This window comes from Scaptodrosophila lebanonensis, unplaced genomic scaffold, assembly GCF_003285725.1.
Source record: "Scaptodrosophila lebanonensis strain 11010-0011.00,11010-0021.00 unplaced genomic scaffold, SlebRS2 tig00000001-arrow-pilon, whole genome shotgun sequence".
NCBI lineage: Eukaryota > Metazoa > Arthropoda > Insecta > Diptera > Drosophilidae > Scaptodrosophila > Scaptodrosophila lebanonensis.
In genome coordinates this window covers 20022351-20047650 of record NW_022060529.1, presented here as the reverse complement: position 1 = coordinate 20047650, position 25300 = coordinate 20022351, and the positions used below count along the sequence as shown (strand labels likewise).

The window sequence follows — 25300 nt, the reverse complement described above, 5'->3', positions numbered from 1 at the left end:
AAAAATTAAAAATTCACCTATTCTTAGTACATTTATTAATTTTTATTTTATTTTCCCAGCTTCATATATATACAACAATAAATAACAACATTCGTACACATACATATGTAGATCTTCTCCCAGGAGTACTTCGGAGTAAGAAACTAAAATGTAGTAAGTAACTCCTCTTGAATGCTATTTGATCGAAGTAGCTGGTTGGGGGTAGGACCACCGCCTAGAGAGTTGAGAGCCTTTGATGAAGTGGATGTTGCGTTTTTCAAGTCGTGATATTCATCGGAGAAAGCCTACATAATATAAAAAATACAATTTATAAATATATTATGTAAATAAACATATGTATATGAAATATTTAATTACCTTCAAACGACTACCAAGAAAGACAGCACGCTCGCGTTTTCTAACCATGTAATCCGAAGACATGAGCCATCTATGTTCCAAGCAATCCTCAGTGTATGGTCTCTTACTATAATATTTGTTAATTAAAGTACGTTTTAGCGTGTTTATCTAAAAAATACTTACGTTGGATGACGTTTGAACAAGAGCATAATGAATCGCGTTGCTTCCGGGGTTACTTCATTGAATAGGTTTTCAAATCTATATCGAACAAATGAAATATTTTGTTTCGTTTCGTATTCGTCAGCTCCGCGGAATGCACTAGTGCCGGATAAAAGCAAATAAGTTAGTACACCCAGCGACCAAATGTCACTTTGCGGGACGACAGGCTCATCGTTAACCATTTCTGGTGACTGGAAGTCCAGTAGACCGCAAGGAGTTATTTTGGCACCTAATTTGTTAACTTTCTTCGCAGCTCCGAAGTCCACCAATTTGATCTGAATAGAACGAACCGAAGCCATGACCACATTATCGGGCTGTATATTCAAATGGCAATATCCACGCCAGTGCAAGTATTGTAGAGCATCTAGTAGTTGGGTTACTACGGACGCCACCATTTGCTCGGAGTATTCATGGCGGCTACTAAAGTAGGTTAGCACGTCGGCGCCCTGGAGCTTTTCCATTACAAATATGGCAATCGGCACATTAAGGGGCTTATAGGCAGCGAACAATGCAGGGATACGTTCATGTCTTAATGTCTTGAAGCTGTCGAACTCCGCCACAACAGCATCCTCATTTTCATCAGTGACCTCAAATATTTTCGCAACAACTACAGTATCTGTTGATTTTTGAATTCCTTTCACAATTGTGCTAAACTCGCCACGAGCGATCTCCGAAATAAAGCTGTACTTATCGCTGACCGCGGAGTCGGTTACCCAGTTGGGTGGCTCCCTCTCACAATGGTAGTCGGTATGAACCCGCTCTTCTTCGGGTACGATTTCTTGACCATTTTCTGTGAGCTGTTGCAAATGCTTCATGGCCTTGGTAATATGAATTTTGGGTGCGTCCGGGCCCGTAGTCGATGCGTTAACTGGGATGCCCATCTCACTCCAGCCTATGCGGTTTCTAGACGCTAGTCTAAACTGATAGTTAGTGTTGGGTTGTAGTTCGTGCAACAAATAGAATTCGTGGTCAATATTGTCTGCAACTGTAGTCCAAGCATCACAATTGTGCAGCTTATACTGCAAGCTGTAGCATAAAACTGGAGAGTGTCCGTCATCACGCGGCTGCTTCCATCTGAGAAGAATTTCAGTGCCACTACTGGCCGATATTTCAGGAGAATCGGGTGCATCGGGAAGTGTGGCAACTACAATGCGACACCGCGTCACAGTTTGGCCAACTTTGTTTCTGGCTACTGCCTTATAGACACCAACATCAAAGTGTACGGCGGGCTCAAAACGCAAAATGGAGCGTCCGTCTTCGTCGGAGGATATCTTAATTCTTTTGCTTTCAGAGAGTACCATATCATTCTTGAACCACTGCACGCATGGCTTGGGATCACCAACAGCGAAACAATGAATATGGGCTGGCTGGTTCTCAGTTATGGCTATGGTCTGTGGTTTCTCCCTAAAGAATGGTGGATATCCTTCACGTTGGGTTTCAATCATTGCGTCAGCTTCGGTATACTCGTCTAGACGCGGTCCCAGCTCTGTACGTAGACGTCTTATTGAATATGAATCGTTTGCAGCATACGTGCTGATACGGCTCCTTGTTCTTTCATCGTCAATTTCCTCATCCATTATGTCGGTGAAGCGGCGACGTTCACGAATAACTGGAAGCTGAAAAATAATACAATATCAGCAAATGTAATATGCCCTTACTATACTTGTACTCCTAAGGATGTAATGCATCTAGAATTCGACCAAATTATGCGGAACCGAAATTGTTGAAATTTTTCCAATTATCGATCAATTATTCAGGGATTCGGACAATCTGGCTTACTAGTTTTAGAGTAAAACTGCTTGTATTTAAAACGAATTAATTTTAATAAAATTAACTAGGATTGAGAATGTTCCCACTGACAACAGCTTTACGAGAATATAGGCATTAAAACTTGTATTTTGTAATTGCTACTTTTGAAATGGAAAGTCAACTAAATCTTCTATGCAAATTTTTAACAGTGAGCAGAATCCTTAACATTTAGAAAATTCAGGTTTTTTTTTAGGAAAACATAATTACTTACCGACCAATCCACCGAATCATTTAGAGCAAATGACGGGGATCGTCTGTGCGCTACTTTCATGTATTCACGCAACCTCACTGGGAAGTTCACATCGCGCAGTTGTAGCAAATATGTATCAGGTCCGTACTGGTAGCTACATTATTGATATGCAGTATTTATTTATAGGAAAAACCGTGAATATATATCGACTGAACTTACTGGCTTTCAGATTGAATGAGGCCTAGCTCATAATCAGGGTGCAAGAATTTGGAAACGACTTCTTCGCGCTTGGCTCGTTTTCTTGGCTCCGGTAGAGGTTCAGGTGTTGCTTCTGGTGTATAAACATGTCCTGGAGGATATACCATTTTCGATGGGTGCTGGAAGCAGCCACTAAGACGACGTCTCCGGAAATAATTTTTACAAGATGCGTTGGCATACCAATCCCTAAAGTGGTCGTAGTAGTTCCTTAACCGATCTGTTCCTATTTGGTAGTCACCATCAGTTGCTTTACGGTCGAGCATAAAGAACCAAGGATGCTTAAGAGCTGTTTTAACATCCATTCGCTCTTCTGGACTATATAGCAGTAGTCGACTTATAAAGTCCCGACCGTCCTCCGAAATATGCGTCCATATTTGGTCTTTGAAGTCCCAGTGGCCTTCTCGAATCTTTGTCAAGGTTTCTCTATCATCGATACCTTGGAAGGGATTATGGCCGCCAAGCAAAACATATGTGATTAAGCCAACAGACCACATGTCGTGCGAGAAGCTAACACCTTCCTTGTTTACAACTTCAGGCGAAACGAACTCGGGCATTCCGTAGTCCAAGGTTGAAAGATTGTGTTTATTTATTTTCCTTGCCAGGCCGAAGTCGGAAACTTTAATAAGATCACCGCCCACAATAGAAATTAAAATATCTTTAATCTGAAATCAAAAGGGAGAACTTTCTATCAATGCAAATTAATAGCTTTTGAATTACGAACCGTCAGACCCATGTGGCCAACTCCCAATTCGTGCATATGCTCAAGTCCCCATAGTGTTTGTCTGATGTAATGAGCAATATCCCGTTCCGTATAGTAGTCTCGCTTAAGTAAATTATCCTTAATGAGCTCTCCACCAGCAGCAAGCTCCATAATAAGCGTAACACTGCGATCAGTGTCGTATGCGTCGTATGGACGAATTAGATTCTTGTGGTTAAACATGTTCATCATCTCCAGTTCATTTAACATGAATGGCCGGAGCTCCGGTCTTCCGTACATTATCTTCGCAGCGTAGTTATCTCCAGTAGCACGTTCCACTGCGTGATACGTGATGCCTTGGGTGCCACGACCAAGCTCGTCTCCAATATCATATTTGTCCTCATATCTCAATTGCTTGGATCGCACGTATGGGTGTCTGCCGTATGTCTTGTATATATATTGGTCCTCGTTCTCTTCAATGTGCACGGTAACGGAGGTGCTAATAGATCCAGCAATATTTCGAGCACTGATCGAGTACAATCCTCCATCTTTTATTATAGAATCGTGAATGGAAAGCACGTAGATATCGGGCTCAAACGAGTTTATCTGTTCAGTTGGAATTGTATTATACTATTACTCTATTTACGGGTATACACCTTATATGTACCTTTACACGCGTAGTCTCAGCCAGTGGCTGCCAATCCTTATACCAACGTACTTCAGGCAATGGTATGCCAATAATGCGTGCCTCGATCCTTCCATTTTTGCGGGCCATTATAAATGTTTCGTCCGGACGTTTTATGAATCGTGGGTGTTCAGCAATTTCCAGTCTGACTCGTTGCCGGGCCTCTCCATGCTCGTTTGTGGCAACTGCCTCATACCATCCTACATCGCGATCAAGCATTCTTCGAGCAAAGGAATTTATATTATTAGGCATCCGCTGTAGTACATCATTCTAACATTTGGTTGATATTACTCACTTATTAATGAATAGAGTAGCTTGGCCATTACGAGTGTAGCTGTGATCGAATCTGCCGCCAGATTCGATCAACATATCATTGAAGTAATACGTCATCTTTGGTTTCGGGTATCCGTACACGAACCACATCAGTTCCGTATTGTGACCTTTGACACCAAAGCTGATCTCATTCTCTCGCAGCAAGAACCTTAATTAATTTATCGATAAATGAAATCAATGATCATTGTGTATGCTTTAATTTATTTGAAATATTTACTGTGGTGCCTGAGCGAGTCCGTCGTGTGGGGGACGCTCTATATCGAAGTCTTTCGGGAAGTAAGGTGACGTTTCTGGTCTGAAATCTGCACCAGGCGGCAAATAAGTGTAGGTTTTGGTAGGCTCTGGCACAAGTTTTTGCCTTTAAAATGTGGAATTGTTTTAATCAGATATAACTTTTAACCAATCAGTCTAGCTTACCTGTATGTTTGGGTATATGGACTGGGATCGCTTACTCCAAATTTGTTTTCGACGCGAACTCTTAGTCGATAATCTCTAAACGGCTCCAGGTCTCTAATGTCACAAGCGCAACTGCGAACTCCAGTTCTGATGGTGCGCCAGTCACCCTCGGGAAGATCCATCATTTCAATCTAGGGAAGAAAAAGAGACTCTTTGAAGCCGATTTTTTTTAACAAAATATAAAAAGTAATACCTGATATGTCACTGGGTAGCGAGGAGTCAATGGTACGGATGGTTTCCAAGATAAAAGTAACTGGCGGTCTGTCATCCGGGATATAATAGGGCCTTCCGAGAGTGGTGGTGGGGCTCCAGTTTTTTTATACTTTTTGAAGTCGGTGTATTGATCGCCCAGAGGTCGGTGCTGGGAATCCAATGCTACAAGAGGCGACATTTAACATTCGGTATTTATATGGCAATATTATGATTTGGATTTTATACTTACAGTCGTAGAATAATTCAGCATGGCATATATCGTCGCCATAGGGATTGTAAATGCGGCAAGAGTAGCGGCCCACATCATATTCCGTAACATCTTTGATAGTTAGGCGCAAAAGGCCATTTGGTTCCACTTCGATTACGAAGCGATCGGATGGGAAAAGTTTTTGATCATTTTTAAACCACTCCACTTCCGGTTCGGGGTAGCCTGTGGCGCATGCTGTGAACTTAGCAGCCATGCCTCCATAGACATCGCAATCTCCGATTCTCTTAAGAAAAACTGGTGGCTCTGAGCGTGTATGTTTCTTTCTAATAGAGATAATTCATTGTTATTGAGATATGTTTGAGGTTCTCCATTTTGGTATTGGTACTTACACTTCATTAACAATATCTAGGCGTCCTTGAGTTATGTCTTTGCCTTCCCTATTACTTGCAATGCATTTGTATACACCATGGTCTGTCTTTTCGCAGTTATTTACAGTTAGGATGTGATGATCTCCATCGTTCTTGAAATTGTATTTAGCAGATTCGCCAATGGGCTTATCTTGGAAGAACCATTGGAGTTCTGGATAGGGAACTCCAGAAACGGTAACTGGAATTTTGGCATTATTACCGAAAGCCTGCTGCTGATCTGATATTTTCTGAGTGAAAATAGGGGGCTTGTAGACTTTTCTAACATTTGCATTGCAAGTGGACGAGTCTTCTCCAAGGGGATTGGCCAGCAGACAGCTATAAGTGCCTGAATCAGCAGTTTCCGCTGGTTTTATACTTAAACCAACATGTTTCCCATCGCAAGTCATAAGCAATCTTTCATTTGGAGCCAGTGGCTCTCCATCTTTCGACCATATTACTTCGGGCATTGGGTTTGCAATGAAAGGTGCAGATAGTTTTAGCTCCTGACCCTCGTCAGCGTTTACGTCTCGCAGTGCTGAGACAAATTGAGGTTGTTCTTCAGTAGAGGTTTCATCAGCTTTGGGAGCAATGTATAGTTTCGCTTTTGAGGCAGTGGACCCCTCAGGATTGGTGGCAATAACCTCATAGAGCCCAGAATCAGCTGGTGTAGTCTTTTCTACAATTAGACTGGTACTATGGTCAGGGTTCTCAACCACAGCGAAGTGTTTATTGTCTGGCAATATTTCATGGCCATTGTGGAACCATTGTAGTTTTGGTTTCGGATTGCCAACAACCTTTATATCCATCTTAACTGGGAAGCCCTCCACGCTGGATGCATCTTGAAGCTCAGCCACAAATGTTGGTTTAGCTTCCTTTGGCAATACTTCAACTTTAGAAACGGCCTCCACTTCTCCTTCTCGGTTTACGATTACACACTTATAAATGCCAGCATCATGGGGCTGAACGGCATCAATACTAAAATAAAATAAAATGGATTAGAACAATATTTTCTCAACCTATTCCTTATAAAATTTGTTCTGATTGGAAACGTATACTCTTATTTTAGATTTTCAATTGAGTTTTTGAAACTAATATACATTCAAGTATGTATGTATGAAACTACCTTTATAAAGCTTTCACTAATAATATTATTTGATCGATTGATTGACGACCAAACACATAGTTTATAAATGTTTTAAAGAATGCTCACCTTAAACCAATTTGTCCATTCGGATTGTTAATGAAATTAACTTCGGGACTGGGTCGCAATAGTAAACCGTCTTTGTACCATTTTATTTCAGGAGCTGGGAATCCAGAGACATGAGCTTCCAATTTCAATGGCTCTCCAATAGTGACGGCTTGATTCTCAAAGGGTTTCAAAAACTTGGGCTCCATTGCCTCAGCTATGAGAGTATAAAAAATATAGAAACATAAATATGCACCGAATGTTGTTAAATCAAATTTTATCATAAAGCAAGTCCTTACGATTATAAAGATAAGTAATAATTATTACATCAAGCTAATCACTTTTCACTTACGTTTCACAGCCACAGCACACAGAGCCACCTTTTCGCCATGTGGATTAGATAAAATCAATTTGTAGGCCCCCGAATCATTTGGTTCGCACTCCTTTATTTCCAATTTCACTAATCCCTCTGGGGTTGCCGAAATTTTCACCCTGAAGCATAACCCGGACAACATTACTCATAAGACCGGTGGTTACTTGTATCAGAGAATTTGGAATTTACCTTTCGCTGGGGACTACTTCGTCACCATCCTTCACCCATTGGACAGTTGGGATTGGACTGCCGTCGACGGTGCACTCCAGTATTAAGGGTTCGCCCTGCAATACCTCAAGGGCATTGTCGAGTTTCTTAACAAAACTGGGAGCCAGGGACTGGAGAGCCAATTTGAATGGACCTTTTGTAACTCCAGTGTCGTTCTTTGCCACGCACGTGTACTGGAAATGCAAATGAATTAAATTATCAACTGGCAGCAAGGATGCGAAATAGGATAAAATGTAAATTAAGTTTAAGATATTCACACCAAACGGTTGGGATAAACAATATTTTCATCTCTAACAAACAAATTCGTATAAGAACGAAATGCTGTTTCAATTTTTTGCTATCAATATAATTTTGGAGAATAACCAATTTCTGTTAAAAAATAATTAAATTATGCTTGATTTCTATCGAAAATATTTCAAATTGTCTTAAAAAAAGATACAAAACTTATTTCAGATTAGTTTTATTGCAAATGTACAATTGGAAACAAAAATATAAAGCTTGACTTAGATCGCTCAATAAATTAAATAAACAAGTTTATATTATTTTTTAAAGAGTACCTAATATTTTCCAACTCAATTGTGCATGCAAAGCGAAAAGTTAGGGTACTTACTGAACCAGCATCATTCGGTCTAAAATGCTTGATTTCAAACTGACTTTCAACTTGATCAGAGGCTTTCTTAGTTGTCTCCACAGTGTAAAGTTTTCCCTGAGAGGCTAAATCAATTGGCTTATCATTCTTAAGCCATTCAATTGTTGGCAGCGGTACTCCATGAACTAAGACCTTTGTAATAGAAGGCTTATAGTCGTGAATACTTTGGTCTTCCGGTGGAACTATAAACGTGGGTTTTTCGACTAAAGTGAAAAGGAAAGATTTATGATTTTTCGTCTTAAATGTTCATACATACAACTTTTTTTTTATTACCAAGCACGTGTAAATTAAAGTCCTTTGTGGTCCTTCCTTCGCTGTTGACGGCTGTAATGGTGTATTTTCCATCTTCGCCGGGGGACACGGATTGGAACACCAATCTGTACTTGTCGCTATCAACGTCTGCGATAACTTCACAGTTCTCATTGTTACAGAGGTTCTCGTTTCCTCTAGTCCAAGAGACCTTCGGTTTTGGATTCGCAAGCACCAGAGCTTCGAAACAAATAGAGTCACCTGGCAGGCATTTGAGATCCTCCAGACCTGATATTTCGGGCTTACAGAGTACATCTATCCACCCATTAGTCGTCAATTCGCCAAATTTATTTTTCACCTTTAGTTCATATCGACCTGAGTCCTTGATGTCAGCTTTTTTCATGAAGTGTATAAAATAAGTATTTATTCACTTATAGTAATATATTTAACGGCGATTAATCATACCTTTCAATATGTTCAATGTACAGGTATATAGCTTCAAGCCATGGTCGAGTTCCTTGGTTTCAACCTTCAGTTTCAGGGCCTCACTTTCCTTAATAGGCTGGCCATCCTTGAGCCAAATTAGCTCGGGAGCGGGATCTGCTGTGAACACAATTGGCTCAGCGACGTTATCTCCTTTATTTACTTTAATATCGCGCAATCCAGTTCCTGATGTTAACAAAGGCTTACGATACTCGGCGACGCCTGAGGAATACATTTTCGCAATGATCATTTGATTGTGCTGCCTATGAAGAGTCAGTTATTTACCCGATAGTGAAAGAGTTCCTTGATGTGCTTTCTCCCCACACTTATTCTGTAGTACTACTTTGTAGTCGCCAGCATCTTTCAGTTCCAGAGATTTTATCTCCAGCTTGTAATGGTCCTGCAATGGTTCTCCAATTAGATGTGAGACACAAAAACTATACAATTTATTAAACGTACTCCATCGACTGTAATCAAATTATGCTTATCGGGTGATACTGGTTTTCCATCGTGGTACCAAATAGCTTCAGGCTTTGGTATACCCTTGGCAATAACTTCATATTTCAGTGGAAGCGACTCGAAACTGTGCATTTGGAAAACATCGACGTGCAAAATTTCAGGCACGGCTACAAAAATGTATCAAAACATTAATTAGTATTATGATATTTCACACAATTCTTATATTTACAATTTTATATACAGGCTTACAAGTACACACATCGTAAAAAAAATATATACATCTTAGCATCTGTACTTGCGATAATTAAACAGTCGCTGCGTTATTGCGATACGTACAAGCGCATGTTTTATAAAGCCAAACATTGACACACATCTATATATATGTATATATTCCATAATAAGGTAATTTAACAGATCCATTTGACTGTTAAAATATATCTGGACTCTTCCTCTATATAAACTGTAATACAAGTATTGGTTCGGACTTCTGCCCAGAAATAAATATGTGGAATATGGGACAATAGCTACATTTACAAATGAGCAATGTTTTTAAAATGTTGTTCCCGAAACTAAGCTATATTGGATATTGATGTATTTACTAAATTAGATTGGAACTTTTAATTCATTTCTTAAGTTACTTCATCGAAATAAGAATGGAATGCTAGAGTCGAGCGGCAGTTATAGAAAATTACTTATAGCGGGTGAGTAGGGGGATGCATCAGGAGAAAAACACAAAGTTTTCCTTTCTCTCATAATTTCCGAGACCCTTCCGTTTATACAGACAGACGGACATGGTCTATATCGAGACGTGTTATCATACTGATATACTTTGTGCGACCTGCGACGCCTCCTTTTGTTTATAACTTGTATAAGTATACAACTATATAAGACACATTCGGTCAAAAGTACTAGACCCTTTTATCCTTTTGGTACAGGCTCCTTTCTAGTAAAAACTATTGTTGCTTAAATATATTTGTATAAACATAATATTATATTTCCATCAAAATATGATTAAATGTGAAATGTGTTCAATATGTTTTGTGAGTTTATATGGAAAATTTAAAATTAACGTTTACTTATGTGAGAATATATCGACACAATAAAAAAGGAATTTTTCAAACATGCACTTTATTTTCACACCTTAAAAGTATCGGATTGTATTCAGTTCCGCTTATGATCCATATATCATTATTTAGTTAGTAAAGGTAAGTACAAAATGTTCACTTGTTTGAAAATAGAAAACAGACTATTCACACCCTTGCAAAGCCATGAAAACTTTTCAGACATGGGCCTTTGTACAGATTATCACAATGAATTGAATTAATATCTCTGCTTTGAAGTTATCCGATTAGTATCTTAAAGGTGTTTTGAAAGGTTTATAGGTAAGATTATTAGACTTGGCGAGTAAGTTATTCTGCTCTTTTAAAATATTAAATATATTTTCTCTTTATAAGAATGTAATGCAGTTATCATTTATCGTAGCTCGCAGTCAGCTATAACTTGTGGGTAATTATCATGTGTATTTATTTTTACTATACACCTAATTCTGTTTTTACACGGTAGATTGGTTCCTAAAAAAGTCATGTAAAAAACCGTGTAAAAAAGTCATTCTCCATATGCAAAATGAATCGTGCTAAATGGAATATAGTCGTGTTACCATAAGTATATAATAATTTTAATTTTCAAACCGTTAAATAAAAACCGTGTAAGAAAAGACCGTGTAGAACAGAACTAGGTGTATTATATATATTTTTTGACATTTAAAATTAATATCCCTTACGCCCAATGATATTATGATGTATTTAGAAAAATTGTATCCATGTAGCTTCGCATTTTTGTCTCTAGTTTTGTATTTTTTAGTGCATGCTTTCGAAATTGATATGTACAGAGTTCGTTATTGGAATGTTATTAATTTTTAATAGTTGTTACGTTATTTTATGAAAATTTCATATGTGGTTTACCCCCTTCGTCAGGTTGTTCTGTCGTAGCAATCATTGTTTTTGTTACGATTTGCTCCACTGATAAAGTATCGTTTGCTAAATTAAAATTTGTCAAGGGATTACATACGTGAGTATAGCGTTTTATAATATTCGAGAATTTAGTTTTGGAAAATATAATTAATTAAAAAAAAAAAACGTTTATGTTGCTTAAGCGTTTTGAGTCGCCTTTAGCTCTTCTCCGAGACATTAAACTGATAAAAGATTCGACTTAAAATAGTACGAATGTTTAGGGTTATACAAAAATAAAAATAAATGAAATTAAAATGTATCCCTTAAATAGAAAATAACATGTAATATGATTGGAAAATCGTTGAAACTGATATTTATTGTGGGAAAGTATATTGTTATGTAGTTCTGGTTGCTCTGCGTATTAGAATTGGTGCACTTACTTAAAACTGCCACCTTGCAAGTTGATGTTGTCTCTCCAATAAAGTTCGCCGCCTTTACTTCATATGTTCCGGCATCCTCCGTTTTGGCTAGATTTAATGTAAGGTAATAATTTTCGATCCGCTGCGAATCGCGCGAAATTTTGATCCGAGCATCCGCGTGTATTTCATGGCCATCCTTAAACCTATATTTTGGATGTTATGTAAACTAATTGACTTAATTTAGAATTCGTTTTCAAATAGTTGCGTACCATTTGACATTTGCCTCAGGCTCACTATAAACCTCGACTTCCAGTGTAAGTGAATTTCCCTCTTTAACTTCAACGTCCTTGAGAGTCCTTCTTATTTTTGGCTTGCCTACGATAAGAATATTATAAAAATCAATAAATGAGAAATGTCCAAGACATCTAATTGGACACTTTTTGTGTATTGTATTGTATTTTAGAGAAGAGGAAGAGGTATATTTCATTATTTTAATAATTGAAAATATATACAAATATTTTGTTTTTGAAAATAAATTGCATTCGGCATTTGTTCCAAAAACCCCTTCTGACTAATGCTAAATGATTCCCGACAGACGAAAAACAGGACCGGAACCGGGTTATTGTAGTTGGGTCATGAATCAAATCAACATTATAAGTTATTAATACATAAATGTATGTATTACATTTACAATTATTAGTATTGTAGAGACTGAAATTTTGTGAAAGCTTTATTCTATATGTTTTTCATATATACTTACAGTTAACAGTGACTACACAATTGTCCTCCAGTTTTCCATAATCATTCATTATTTGACAGCTATAGGTGCCTTGCATATTCGTTGCCACCTCCTTAAGAATCAGTTTGAAGTCCTTGCCCTCTTCCACACGGCGGAAATCGTTTCTTTTCTCATCAATTTCAATTCCGTCAATAAACCATTTAATATGAGGTCGGGGGTAAGCATCAACTCCTACCACCAGCTCCACATTAGATTCACCTTCCTTGACAGTTATGTTTTGTAACTTCCTTGTGAATTCTGGAGTACATTTGATGAGCAGATTTGTCTCGCTTGTGGCCGATCCGTGCTCATTAACCGCCTTTACCGAGTATTTGCCGCCATCAACCCGAGTGGCGCCATTAATTTTCAGGGTGTAGGAATTTCCATCAGTGCTGACACTGTATTTCTTGTCATTCAAATTGATTTCATTACCATCTTGATACCAAATCAGTTTGGCTTCGGGGTATGCATCCACCCGTACTGACATTTTGACGGTTTCCTTTTCGCCGTGAACATATTCACTTTCGAAATGGGTCACGATTACGGGCTTGGACTTAACAGTAACATTCCAATACTCAGATGTTTGGCTGAGGTCATTTGTTGCGCGAATAGAGTAGCTGCCTGATTGGGACAGTTTTATATCTGTGATTTCTAAAACCACTTTCACCACACTTTTGCCGATTTCTGTAGACGTAATTTTCACATTCGTCTCGCTCTTGATATCTTTGCCGTTATTCGTGACGTTAACTGAAGGTTGGGGGTACCCTTCGACCTCAATTTCAATTTTAACTTTTTCTCCAGCTGAGCACGTAATGTCGGTCACTTTTTTTATTTTCGGTGGTGCTGGAAATTATATAGATTTATTAGAAATATCGTATCTCATAGTCCCTTACAGTACTGTCGTTTTTTTAACCAATTACCTTTTACAACCAAATGAATCGAAGACTGATCTTGTCCTAGTTCATTAGAAGCTTCAATAGTATATTCGCCCGCATCTTCTGTAGTTATATTCTTAATGACAAGAGACATACTTTCTTCGTCCTCGTACATAAATTTGTGCCTATCATCCGCTTGAATGACTTCACCTTCATGTTTAACAAGCACAGCGGGCTTGGGGAAACCTTTGCACTGAAGCTCCAGTATTGCAGATCCACCAATACTGGCGTTGGCTTCACGGTGCTCTATTATTAAAGTCGGCTTCTCAGGCTCTCTGTATAGCGTCTGGATAGCACCCTGAACAGATAACTCTGCACTGCAAGATATATTTCCAGTCGATGTTTGTGCAACACACGTATATATTCCTGCATCTTCAGGCTTCACGTGTTGGAAGACCTATTAAAAATTTAAAGGTTAAAATAAGCATAAATTTATAAATACATATTTATTCTATATTTCCACTTAATTCAATCAATTTGTTTATACATCATACAAAAGATTACAGAAAAACATTACGAAGACCTCTTTTAAGCGTATATTCGCAACAATTTTGAGTTATTTTAAATAATAAAATTATTTTCCAATAACGTATCATCTTACAGACATATGCACCAAAGTAAGAATATTTAAATGTTTACTGCACCTTTATGTACATATATGAAAAAAATGGTTTATTTACCAGAGCTAGCGAGTCCTCATCTTCTCCAAAAAGAACTTTAAATCTTTCCTCAGGGTCAAATTCTTCTCCATTTCTTTTCCATGAAAAGACCGGTTTCTCTCCAGCTGGCAAAATTTGACCACTCAGCGCTCCGAATGGGTTCTTGTCCTCTATTTATAAAGAAATTGATAAATTAATTAGAATTTAAATCTGATGTTAAATTATAAACAAAATATGTACATGGTCGCATGTATTCCTCAGGTAACTATAAACATTTTGGACAACCTATTTTATATTGTATTACAAGTAGTCTTATACTATTTTGTTAATATACTTGCCTACAGTTGTTGCTGTGGCTTCACAGCTGGCTTCGCCATGTTTGTTTATAGCCTTGCAGGAATAAGTTCCAGCATCTTCCTTTCGAACTTCAGTAATGACCAATTCATAAAATCCCAAATAATCTTTATCCCTGATGATTTGAATTCGGTCATTGATTTCCAAAATTTCCACTTCGTCTTTGTAGCTGAAATAAACGAAACAATGCTTATAATTTAAATCTCTTTATATCTTTAAATATATTTGATGACTTAAATAATATGAATTATCTATGACAAATCAATCTCCGATACTATACTTACAATTTCACTCGGGGTTTCGGATCACCTTTGATCTTAATCATAAAACGGAAATGCGTACTTTCAATCATTTCCGCATCTTTTAAGCTAACTAGGAATGCTGGTGGAACATTCGTTTTCGTTTCGTCATGGCCAGGAGCTGAAAAGAGAGAGGATAAGATCACATATATTATCTGAAGTGCGATTCTCATCCTTTGACATTTCATACCTTGGCCAACAGCAAGTTGAGCTGAGCAGGTTGTAGTCTCCGTAGCGGATTGTGCGCGAACCGTATACGTTCCGTCATCGGTTTCACTAAAAATACAAACAGAAGAAAACAAAATGTATATTTGTATGAAAATGAATATTAGAGAATGTGTCTGACCTGCAATTCTTTATATCCAATCGGAATGAATTCATTGTAGCTTCGGTTTGAATAATTCTGTCAGCTAAACGATCTTCCAATGGCTTATTATCTTTCAACCACGTAACTAAGCCGGGTTTCTCCTTAAATTGAATTTCAAAATGAGCAGTTTCTCCAGCTGCAAATAAGTTTTATTATAAATTAAATTTCGTACTATGTTTTTAAAAATTTATTGATACGTACGTTCTACTTGAACACTCTTTAGCATCTTAACTACTACGGGCTTGTCAACAGAGCGCAGTGGTTGATCTTCCACGGCTCGAGATGATGAACGAGCGCCAGTTCGCGACTCTGCCCGAGAATAGGAGGCACGACTCTCAGCGCGGCTTTCTGCACGGCTCTCAGCACGGCTTTCGGTACGGCCGGTGGCCAGTAAAGAGGAACGCGCCTCGATACGATCCAAGGCACTGGTACGTTCACGCCTTGAGCTTACGCCATAATGTTGTGTGTCTACAGTGCTGTCATACGAGGAGCCTCTGTCATAATCTCTCGACCTTGTACTCGCTGCACAATGTTGGTGGTAATATTATAAAAGGGCAACGAAAATACTTAATCAAAATAAAATAACATGTATGACTTATAGATCACTTTCTTGATTTTAATGTGTTATTCAACAGGCGGGATACAAATGCAAGGGAATATCGGTACTGGTTGGATATGATTAGAAATAGGTGCGTTCAGGCACGAAGGGAAGTGGAAGCTCTACTTATGTTTTGATAGGTAGGGTATTCACGGCCAGTCGTCCACAGATTAACCGATTAAAATGTTTGGGCCAATTTCATCAACTCAGAATAATCGATCTAATCTGATTAATTAGTATTGCCATTCTCAGCTTTATTTCCTCACCGGTTAACCAGATTAATCACTGACCGTGAATACGCTAAATATGAATTGATCGGAATGAATTGGAAGCTGTCCTTCTCAAAGTCCAATTTTCATATATTTTTGTAAATATTTAGAGAAATGGATGTAGAATTCATATTATTAACAACATAACACAGAAGTTTTTGATACATCAGCATCTATAATATTTATAACTGCAGCCAAAATATGAAATACATATACTACATTCTATGTTCATACAAGCAGGTTTTCAGAATAAGTTGGTGTGTACGGATACAAATTGACAATACCGATAGAGAGTCCCTAGAATGGAATATTAACACTACAAGTATATTTCACACATCTGTACCATAGGACTCGACATACTAGACACCAGAAGTAACAGGATTAACAAATTTCCGGCTCTAGGTTGAGACATGACACTGACATGAACTTACTTTCATAACGCCGTTTGGAGGCCAGTGAATAGCCGGAGTAGTAATCGTCCATACCGCCAACGCTTTGCCCTCGGACTTCAATATCAATATCTGCACTTGGTTCTCTGAAATCGTCAGCAATAGACTCGGTATACTCTCCTTCAAGTTCACTAATATGTAAAGGTTCCTCAACGATCTCATAAATGGGTCTCTTTTTTTTAATGGGTGGGGTAAATATATGAAGAAAGTCGCGAGCTTTTGCTTTTTTTACTGTATCTTGAGCGTATTTAGTAGAGTCGCTTGACTTCAATACAGTATTTTTGATGCTGCGTATTTTTTGTTTAGCATTGCGAAGCGACGTATCTGAACTCGATATGTCATAGATGCCCTCGAAAAAGTTCTGCGTTTTTTGTTCTAGGCTCTCAGTATGGACTAGAACGCGTTTAATAGTTGGCGGCGGTGGAGGAGGAGGTGATGGTGGTCGAGCTTTTACGATTAGTATCTCGATAGTTGTTTCGTATGAAATAAGCGGAAGAGGTTGAAAAAAGCCAGGCATTCGAACCGCGTTCGGTGGCAGAGGTGGTGGTGGTGGTGGCGGACCTCCACCTGATCCACCAAAATTACCGCCACCGGCATTTCTGTATGTGATGTTTGCAAGCGTATTATTCCATTGTGTTAGGGAAGCAGAATCAGTAATGTTAGTAGCATTTCCCTGTCGCCTTTGGGAGTTTTTCTGTACACTATCGCTGTCATGAAGGGATTCAGTATAGCCAACTATATCTTTAAGTTCGATTGGTTTGTGTTTAGTTGTTTTGAAATTGTTATCATTCTCAATATGATCTATTTTAATCATTGGAATTGGAGTAGGTGTTGGCGTGACTGTCTCTGGGCATTCTGGGTCCTTACCCGATTCTTCGTATACTTCTTTTGAAATCTCGGACACTGCATGTTCCTGTATATTGCTTATCTCAACCGATTTCTCAGTTACCATTTCAGAGCTGCTGGTCACAACTGACTTCATTTCAGATTCTCTATATTCTTCCATTTTTAGCGAGCTTCCTATTTCACATGTGGCCGAAGTGGAGCTCGCCCTTATACTTGTACCAACGTCTTCCGCTAGTCCGAGTTCTTTCTCTTGTGAAATCTCATCTATTTGTACAATCTTCGGTTCATTAACAATTCTCGTAATTGAGCCCTTCAATTCGTTTTGCTCGTCTGGTGCGCTCTTGGGAGGCGATATAGTTGGGTCATTCTTTACAATGACCGGCCTTACATTAACTTTTTCGCCTTGTTGCTTCTTATACAATTCAATAGCGTCCTGCTCGAATTTAAGCAGCTCCTGCTGCTCCAATTGAAGCCGTTCCTTTGTTTCTTTGCTTAAGAAGTAGTTCTCGGCTACATCAGATGGACGTATGTTTGGGTTGGGATCATGCGCTTCAGCTTTTTGTGGAAGGTGTAAGAGAAGCTCGTTTTCGGCAACTACTTGCGTGGAGTCTAGTTTTAGGTCATCTGCGTTGTGCTCTTGCAATGTAACTTCCTGACCAATGTGTGAACAAATTTCTTTATACCAGGTGCTAAAGGACTGCTCACTATGGGGCTTAATGCCAATGGGGAGGTTCACATTGTCATTTTGCGCTTTTGGTGTTATATACACTTGTTTCTCGGTCGTCTTTTCGGCAATATCGCATAATGGAAGCTTTACAATATGTTGCAGAACAAATACCGAACGGTTTTCTGATATTTTTCGAACCTTTGTTATTAAAATTCTGGATTTAAACAAAAAACAATATCGGTCATGCGTCTTCCCATCTTTATCTTCTAAAGTACACCACTCGTGTAGCAAGAGTCTGCCCAATTTATAAATGTTACCTCGATATCCCTCAATACTAGAAATAAATCTGTTGTCATATGCTCTACTTGGTACACTAAGCATTAGCTCTAAGGCCTTTTCCAAATCTCTAACATTTTCTTTTAGGCTTTGTGAGTATTTAAGCAAGTCCTGCGAAATAAAATATGTAAATTGAGTTCTAAGTAAATTGGTTAATGACTGAAATGAGAAGCCGGACGTGTTGTAATTAGAAGTGTACATATATGATGATGTGGCTTTATCACTAGTAAAGCATTGGCATTCACATCTGCATCCCATTATCTTATTAATTTCTCCAAATATCGTAATAGAATTGAAGCTTTGCGAATACTTTGCCAGTGAGAGTATACATAGTTTAGGTGTTTAAATGTGGAGCCATAACTACATAGTATGAAGGCGACGATGTGATCATGTAAATATATTTATACAACACATAATACGAGAATATGGTGTCTCTTGTGTAACATATTGTTGGGTATTTTTTATTTTCATGTACATAATTATTCAAACCTTGAATAACAGTTGATAATCGTTTATTCGCTGAATTGGCAGTTTAAGATGTTCAGATAATGATTTTTCGTCACCAAGATTCTTTGACAGTTCCTGAAAGTATTTATAATAAACAAACAATATAGCTACCATATTTATTTAGTTGTAAAAGGTTTAATATGTTTTTCCTATACGAAATTGAATTTCTGGCGTTTCGAAGAATTCGAGTTCATATGAACTCATTAAATAAAAGCTTTTCAATATGTAATATAGTACATGTATAACCTTAGCAAGTCTACTATACTACTGTATTATCTGTATTAGCTGTTCTTTAACAAACATTTAGAAAACTCTTCATCAAACAACATACGTATGTGTCTCAAACAAAAGGGAAATAGTTTTTCTTAATTTCTTTATTCTATTTAAGTTCCTTTGATCAACTGATGTAGCGTAGTTCCATGGCTGTAATCAATCATTACATAGTTGCAAAAATTGGAAATTGTCTTGGAAAATCAAATTGAGAAAAAGTGTAAAAAAGTTTTTGCTATATCAACATTTTGTGATCGCTGAGTATTGAAATATTCTCTACCACTCTCTTTAAGCTATTTTTGGAAATATGCTTGAAAAATTTATCACTTGTTGCAAATATACATACATATAAATGAAATTGAGTTCTGCGTATATGAGTATTGGGCTGTATGTGTATGTTCTCTATGTATTATGCACACATTATATACTATTTACGTGAATATTCTTGAATATATTTTAACTAAAGAAAAATTTACATATTCATAATGACTTAGTTTTTCAAGAATATCTCTGCATGTGTTTCCTCTATATATGTATTTATGTGTATGTATTATTTAGATGCTTAATTAAAATAATGGTGGCACTAGAACATTCACTTAAATGATAATTTTTGAAATCAATGAGAGTGTATAAAGCCTGTAAATTAAGTGAGGTACGTAGGAGTCTATAACAAATTATTTCTATATTTATCCGTTTTAGCATTACTCGGATATATATACATACGATACGGCCAAGTGTATGAATATTAAGATGGACATATGTATGTACATTTATTTTTAAAATATATAAACACACGCTCGAAATATAAATCAGAATATTGCATAACTGCCAGTTATTCCAAAAGTGCACATCATTAATTTACTTCAATTTTCACTGTTTTTGTTTAATGAGGCTTTATTAAGATGGATTGAGGATTATTTTCACACATTTGGCACTGGTCTGTTCTATTACAGATTTTGAATTATTGCCTTTTTAAACAAAATCACTGTACACTGTACAAATCAGCAGAAACATTTAAAAATCTGTAAACACGTTGGTCAAGGTTTTTTCTTATATACCTAGGAGTGAGTAAAAACGGATTCGGTTTAAAAACTATTAGCGCGACACGGCCTCCAACACTACTCGAAAGAAACTAAAATGCCCGAAAGCTTTAGAATTGAGAAACGCCTAATTTTAAAAATAAATGTATATATGCTACGTACGCACAAGATTGGTTAAAGCATCGTACATTTGGACTGTGGAGCACACACATATATATACTTATTTTTCTTTTAAATTTTCTTTTTTTTTTTGCCAATAATTGCAAGCAAATAATGCAATTTTAATCGCAGCAGTGAACAAAGTATTTAGCATATCACATATTAACACCACAGGGAACGGAAGTACACGCCAGTGATGAAAGCATAATGGTTTCGTTCAGCAGAGCTTATCAAAAACCTAGCATTATTCTAGTATCAGTTTTTCAGTGAACCGTTTGCAATGCGAACGAACTTTAACGTGTATAACTGACTATTCATGTTAGATTATGTTTTGATAAAAGCTTTTAGGTTGGATTACTACATAAGTGTCATTTGCTAGCGACGAAAAAGGTTTTGTTAAATACCAGCTAGAAATGTGTATCTCTGGTCCACATCAGATACTTTACTGTACTTTTTTGCTTGCAAATTTTATCACAGAGATTTCTTTATCACTCAAGCATCATACACATACATACCTTATATAGTCTCTTAAGATAGTAAATATACAAGTATAAGCATTTGTATATCCTTCTCACTAAGCTATTGAAGTTAATTGACTTACCTGAAAATAATTTTGAACTTCAAAACTTGAATTTAGAAAATCCTGGGCTATTGGCTCGTTTTGACAATATTTCACATGCTTATCGAAATCACGTTCCAGGCGTAGGAAAGTTTTAGCTACCATGTTAGGCTGACCGCTATAACATTTTAAACCTTCCTTGAGTACCCTAAAATATTAGCAATGATTATGAGCTCTTATTTTCTTGGCATGTACATACATGTTGTGAAATTCCGCAATTTGTAGAAAATTGCAGAAGATGACGTCTTTGTTATCTCGCAATGATCTCGGAACTATCGGCCTATCGATAGTCTTTACATATTTATCTACAACATATTGTAAGTCTCTCGAAAATTCCTCCTCAGTTTCGATCAGCTCTCTGAGGATCGTTCTAAAGAATTGTAATAACATTAATAAGCGGAAATACGGCTCTAAATCCAACAAATCAGCAGCTTATTAAAAGTGTGCTCCAAACTTTCAATTTAAAAGGTCACATTGTTTTAAAATTATTTATGTACTATATAGGTATAAGTAACATTCTCACATATTTAATTTTAACCATTCATTATTAATTCACATTTTTTTTTTTTAATCTTTTTTTTATCTTTTTTATCAAAAGTTAGAATGCTGTTTGGAGCACCCACCTTCAATTATCTAAAACCTTACGCTCTTTTAAATTCTGGATTTTCATTATCTTTGCCATTCGGAAAAGAAGTTGAATTAAACTCCAATATTTCCGCTGGTACCCATCCTTCTTTTTGTTTTGAACCGTTTTCGAAAATTCGTACGAAGCATCTGCATAGGAAATAAAAGAAATATGCGGAGATTTTTATTTCCCAGACCCAAAAGAAAACATATTATTATAAGTGCATGCTTTACAAAAAAAGGAAATGAGGAGAAAAAGAGAGGACAACTTAAAAATAATGCTTTACTTAACGGTGGGCCGGAATGTGATTGAACATGTCAGGACCGACTCACCCCCTCTGAAATGGTGAAAACTCTTTTTTTTAAAACAAATTTATAAAATGAAACCTGTGTTCTTATAAATAAACAGTACTATGAAGGTGTAAAATAAGGCAATTATAATAAAGGGTGGCTAGAATTGTTCCCAATCAAAATAATAGAGAGAAAGTCAGTCCGCAGTTAAGATATTTTATCAATACAACGAAAAGTAGAACGATGTCAGCCTGACTGAAAACCGACATCAATGGAACAAAAAAAAAAGTAATTCAATGTCTAAAAGCCGTAAAAATTACACAGAACTAAATTTGCTTAAAACTTACCTGGAGTCTCCAGAGCTACCAGCATTTATAAGTTCAACCAAATCGCCACGTGACACGCTGACTGCATCGGCGGTCTTAGCCTCAAAATCTTGAACCACAAATACAACGTCTAAAACCTAGAACATAGAACAAAAGTTTAATTATTTTAAAACATGATAAGCACTTATAAATGAGGAATACTCGTATCATGAAATCGAGAAAGGAAACCCTTACAGTCCGGCTTAAAACGAAAATCAGTTAAGGCCACTGCAATGTATCCAAATTAAAATAATTGTATATATTGTAACTGCTTTACAATATTTGTAATACTCGTATTGATAATTAACTATGTAAAATATATGGAAATCATCTTCGGTGCAATCAATTTCTTTTTAAAAGATTTTACAGTTGTGAAAGTATTATTAGTTGATCAATATCCGCAATGCGTCATTTGCATAAGATATTATTAGATCAGAGCCATTTTAATTGGATTTAATGCTAAATTATTATTGATTGTAATTGGGACAGGGCCAAATAAAAAAAATTGCCTGTATAAACGTGTATAAGATTGCTATAATTTTTAATAATTGATTTTCACAATAAAAAAACATTATTAATGAAATAATAGATGTTTTTTGGAGATATTTCACAATGCTATACCCTAATTATTTATTTCGTAACATTTATAGGTAGTTGTAATTCCTTTAAAGAGCTTCGATCCTGACCGTTAGGTTTCAGATGATCTTCAAAATGAAATTTGCAGTGTGACCATATAGATTTTAAAATTTACACATTTAGAGAAATCCAAATCAACTAAAAAACTGATTTCAATTGGATTACAAAAGAATCTTGAGAAAGTTGGCTCGCGTAAAAGTTAAAAGCTCGGGTAAGTTAACCGAATTTAAGCGTCCACGTGCCCCGCAAACGTTAACTTTTTTAATGTTAACATTAGCATTGATGACATTGTACTTTGAAACATTGATCAAATTACGGGAAATAACGGCGATTTCGAAGTTTCCGATGATACCGACGGGTCACTTATCGAGCAAGATATTCAACAACCAAAATTAAGCTTCCCGAAAGCAGTTGAAAGCATCAATACCTTGATAAAATGGTTTGAAACGATGCAATTTAAATGGTGAACCTTGTCAATATGATCACGAAAACGGTTTTAAAGTTATTACACAAAAGAAAAAGGGGAAAAACAATTCTCGATTTCTTCTTTAAGCCACTGTACACAAATTTAATTTAAGTTTAAGTCATGCAAAATGAATAAATCGAATTATTTCCGAAAAATCTATGTTTATTATTGATTTTTTTTAAATTTTGAAAAACCGGTTAGGAAAACGTAGTTCGGTCAGTTTTTCGAGATCCTACTGTATTCGGGTGGCGGTAAAGATAGCAGAATATAAAGTGGCCATCCGTTTAGTTTAGGTTCATTTTAGAAGTAAAGTATGCTCACAAATTCATAGAGTAATGCATTTTATTTTTAAGCTTTTGTAAATTATTAATGTTTATTAAAATCACTTTGAAGAATATCACTATTATATGCGTACAGAGATTTATAAATGTGGGAGTGAAATAAAGAGGCAATATTTTATAGTTCCTTCTTCCCAATATACATACTATAAATATGTACATATATAAGAAGTAATGTGTGTATATTAAAAATATATATATAAATAAATAAATAAACACATATAGATACATATTTACATATATAAGTATATGTATATGTATATGTTGGTGGATATGTGTACAATATATGTATGTATCTATGTCAACAATCTAAGATAAATGCATATGTCTAAAAATAATTGTTGGCGACTGCCAAATGCAAAAATTCTTTGAAAGCTTTAAGCATGTACCACTTTTTAATTTTAATTCAACATGCACTCGAATAATACCCACTTGTAGTGCAGTAAATTCAAATTTAGAGTTTTATTAAAAGCACGACTTACAGAATCCATGGCTTTGTTTTGTGTGTTTTTGCCGTTGGCTAACATTGCAGCGGAAGGATGTTGAACCGACATTGCTTCGCCAGAACGCTCCACAAGAAAAGCCCTAAGTTAGCTATTATTTGCTGCCAATAAATTTAATTGCACATATTGCATAACACAGTAATTTAAAAAATTCTTAGATGTATTCTTTGCTATTAATTTGATAATTCAAAAGCGTATAACAGTATCATTTAATTATATTTAGCACTTCACAGCACTTTTAAACTAAAACTTGTGTAACGCCACTTCCGCAATAACGGCATATGAAATTGGGTTTCCGTTCGCTGTACCGACGTTTTTAAAATAACACCGACCACATGAGTTTTCTAATGATCCGGACCGCATCGCGACAGCGTGTGACTGAACAAAATATACTGATCGATATTTGCTGATCACAACAAAAGTTTCCGGCGAAATAAATTTAGGTTTTAAAAATAATGCACAACTTTACAAGTGCACAAATGCATATGTATGTATGTATGCTTTAGTATTTTCTCACATGCACTCGCACTAGTCATCACTTATATGTATGTATGTGTGTACGTCTACATTTATACATTTATGTATGCATGTGATTTTGTGTACTTGTAAATTTGTAATTACAAATGATTTCTTCATGTATAGTAGTGCTTAATGAAAGCCCGTCGATTTATGTATGAATGCAATAAATAAGACATATTTTTATTTATTAATATGAATTGCATTGAAGGGCTAGAATCGACTTTCTAAGATTCATAGATTTTATTTATTTTTAAGCATAAAAAATGCAAAATGCTGTGTGTTCTTTAAATCCATTGAACCATTGAACAATAATTCAGAAAAATTCCTAAAAATGTTTCAATATTAATTATTGACAACAACATCAAAAAATAAAATCTAGTTTGAACTGAAATATTTGGTATTCCCTATTTTCTTAGCATACCGCGATCAAAATGCATACGAAGTTCAGGATTGTATTTTTTATCAAAGTTGAAATAGTAACGTTTTAGTTAAAATAGTTTTTCTAACTTGAATTATGGTCTTGTTAAGGCCAACATTTCGCATATTATAATACTTTGATTAAAATAATATGTGTAGGATTATGATAAATTGTCTTAGAAT

At 36.3% G+C, this 25300-nt stretch overlaps 1 protein-coding gene across 2 annotated transcripts; it reads right to left on the bottom strand.

The window, feature by feature from the left end:
• Positions 1–20: 20 nt before the first annotated feature.
• Positions 21–24507, bottom strand: LOC115634105 (obscurin). 2 transcript variants are annotated; one of them, XM_030531662.1, is made up of 39 exons: positions 24161–24507; positions 22221–22336; positions 21604–21732; positions 21158–21328; positions 20941–21106; positions 18853–18945; positions 17382–18474; positions 15400–15720; positions 15178–15334; positions 15022–15107; positions 14817–14952; positions 14517–14701; positions 14200–14348; positions 13505–13916; positions 12567–13427; positions 12076–12181; positions 11828–12009; positions 11400–11474; positions 9439–9605; positions 9265–9379; positions 8962–9201; positions 8521–8889; positions 8209–8450; positions 7560–7771; positions 7350–7489; positions 7022–7214; positions 5794–6786; positions 5426–5727; positions 5177–5358; positions 4945–5114; positions 4745–4885; positions 4490–4675; positions 4177–4414; positions 3534–4115; positions 2774–3474; positions 2576–2708; positions 520–2171; positions 358–463; positions 21–284 (listed from the first exon to the last, which is right to left on the bottom strand). In XM_030531662.1, exons 1-39 carry the CDS (start codon positions 24230–24232, stop codon positions 144–146), a joined length of 11715 nt encoding a protein of 3904 aa, XP_030387522.1. In that variant the 5' UTR covers positions 24233–24507; the 3' UTR covers positions 21–143. The 2 variants fall into 2 exon arrangements, with proteins under 2 accessions (XP_030387522.1, XP_030387523.1); XM_030531663.1 differs by lacking the exon at positions 11400–11474 and having other exon boundaries at positions 144–284.
• Between the last annotated feature and the right edge of the window lie 793 nt (positions 24508–25300).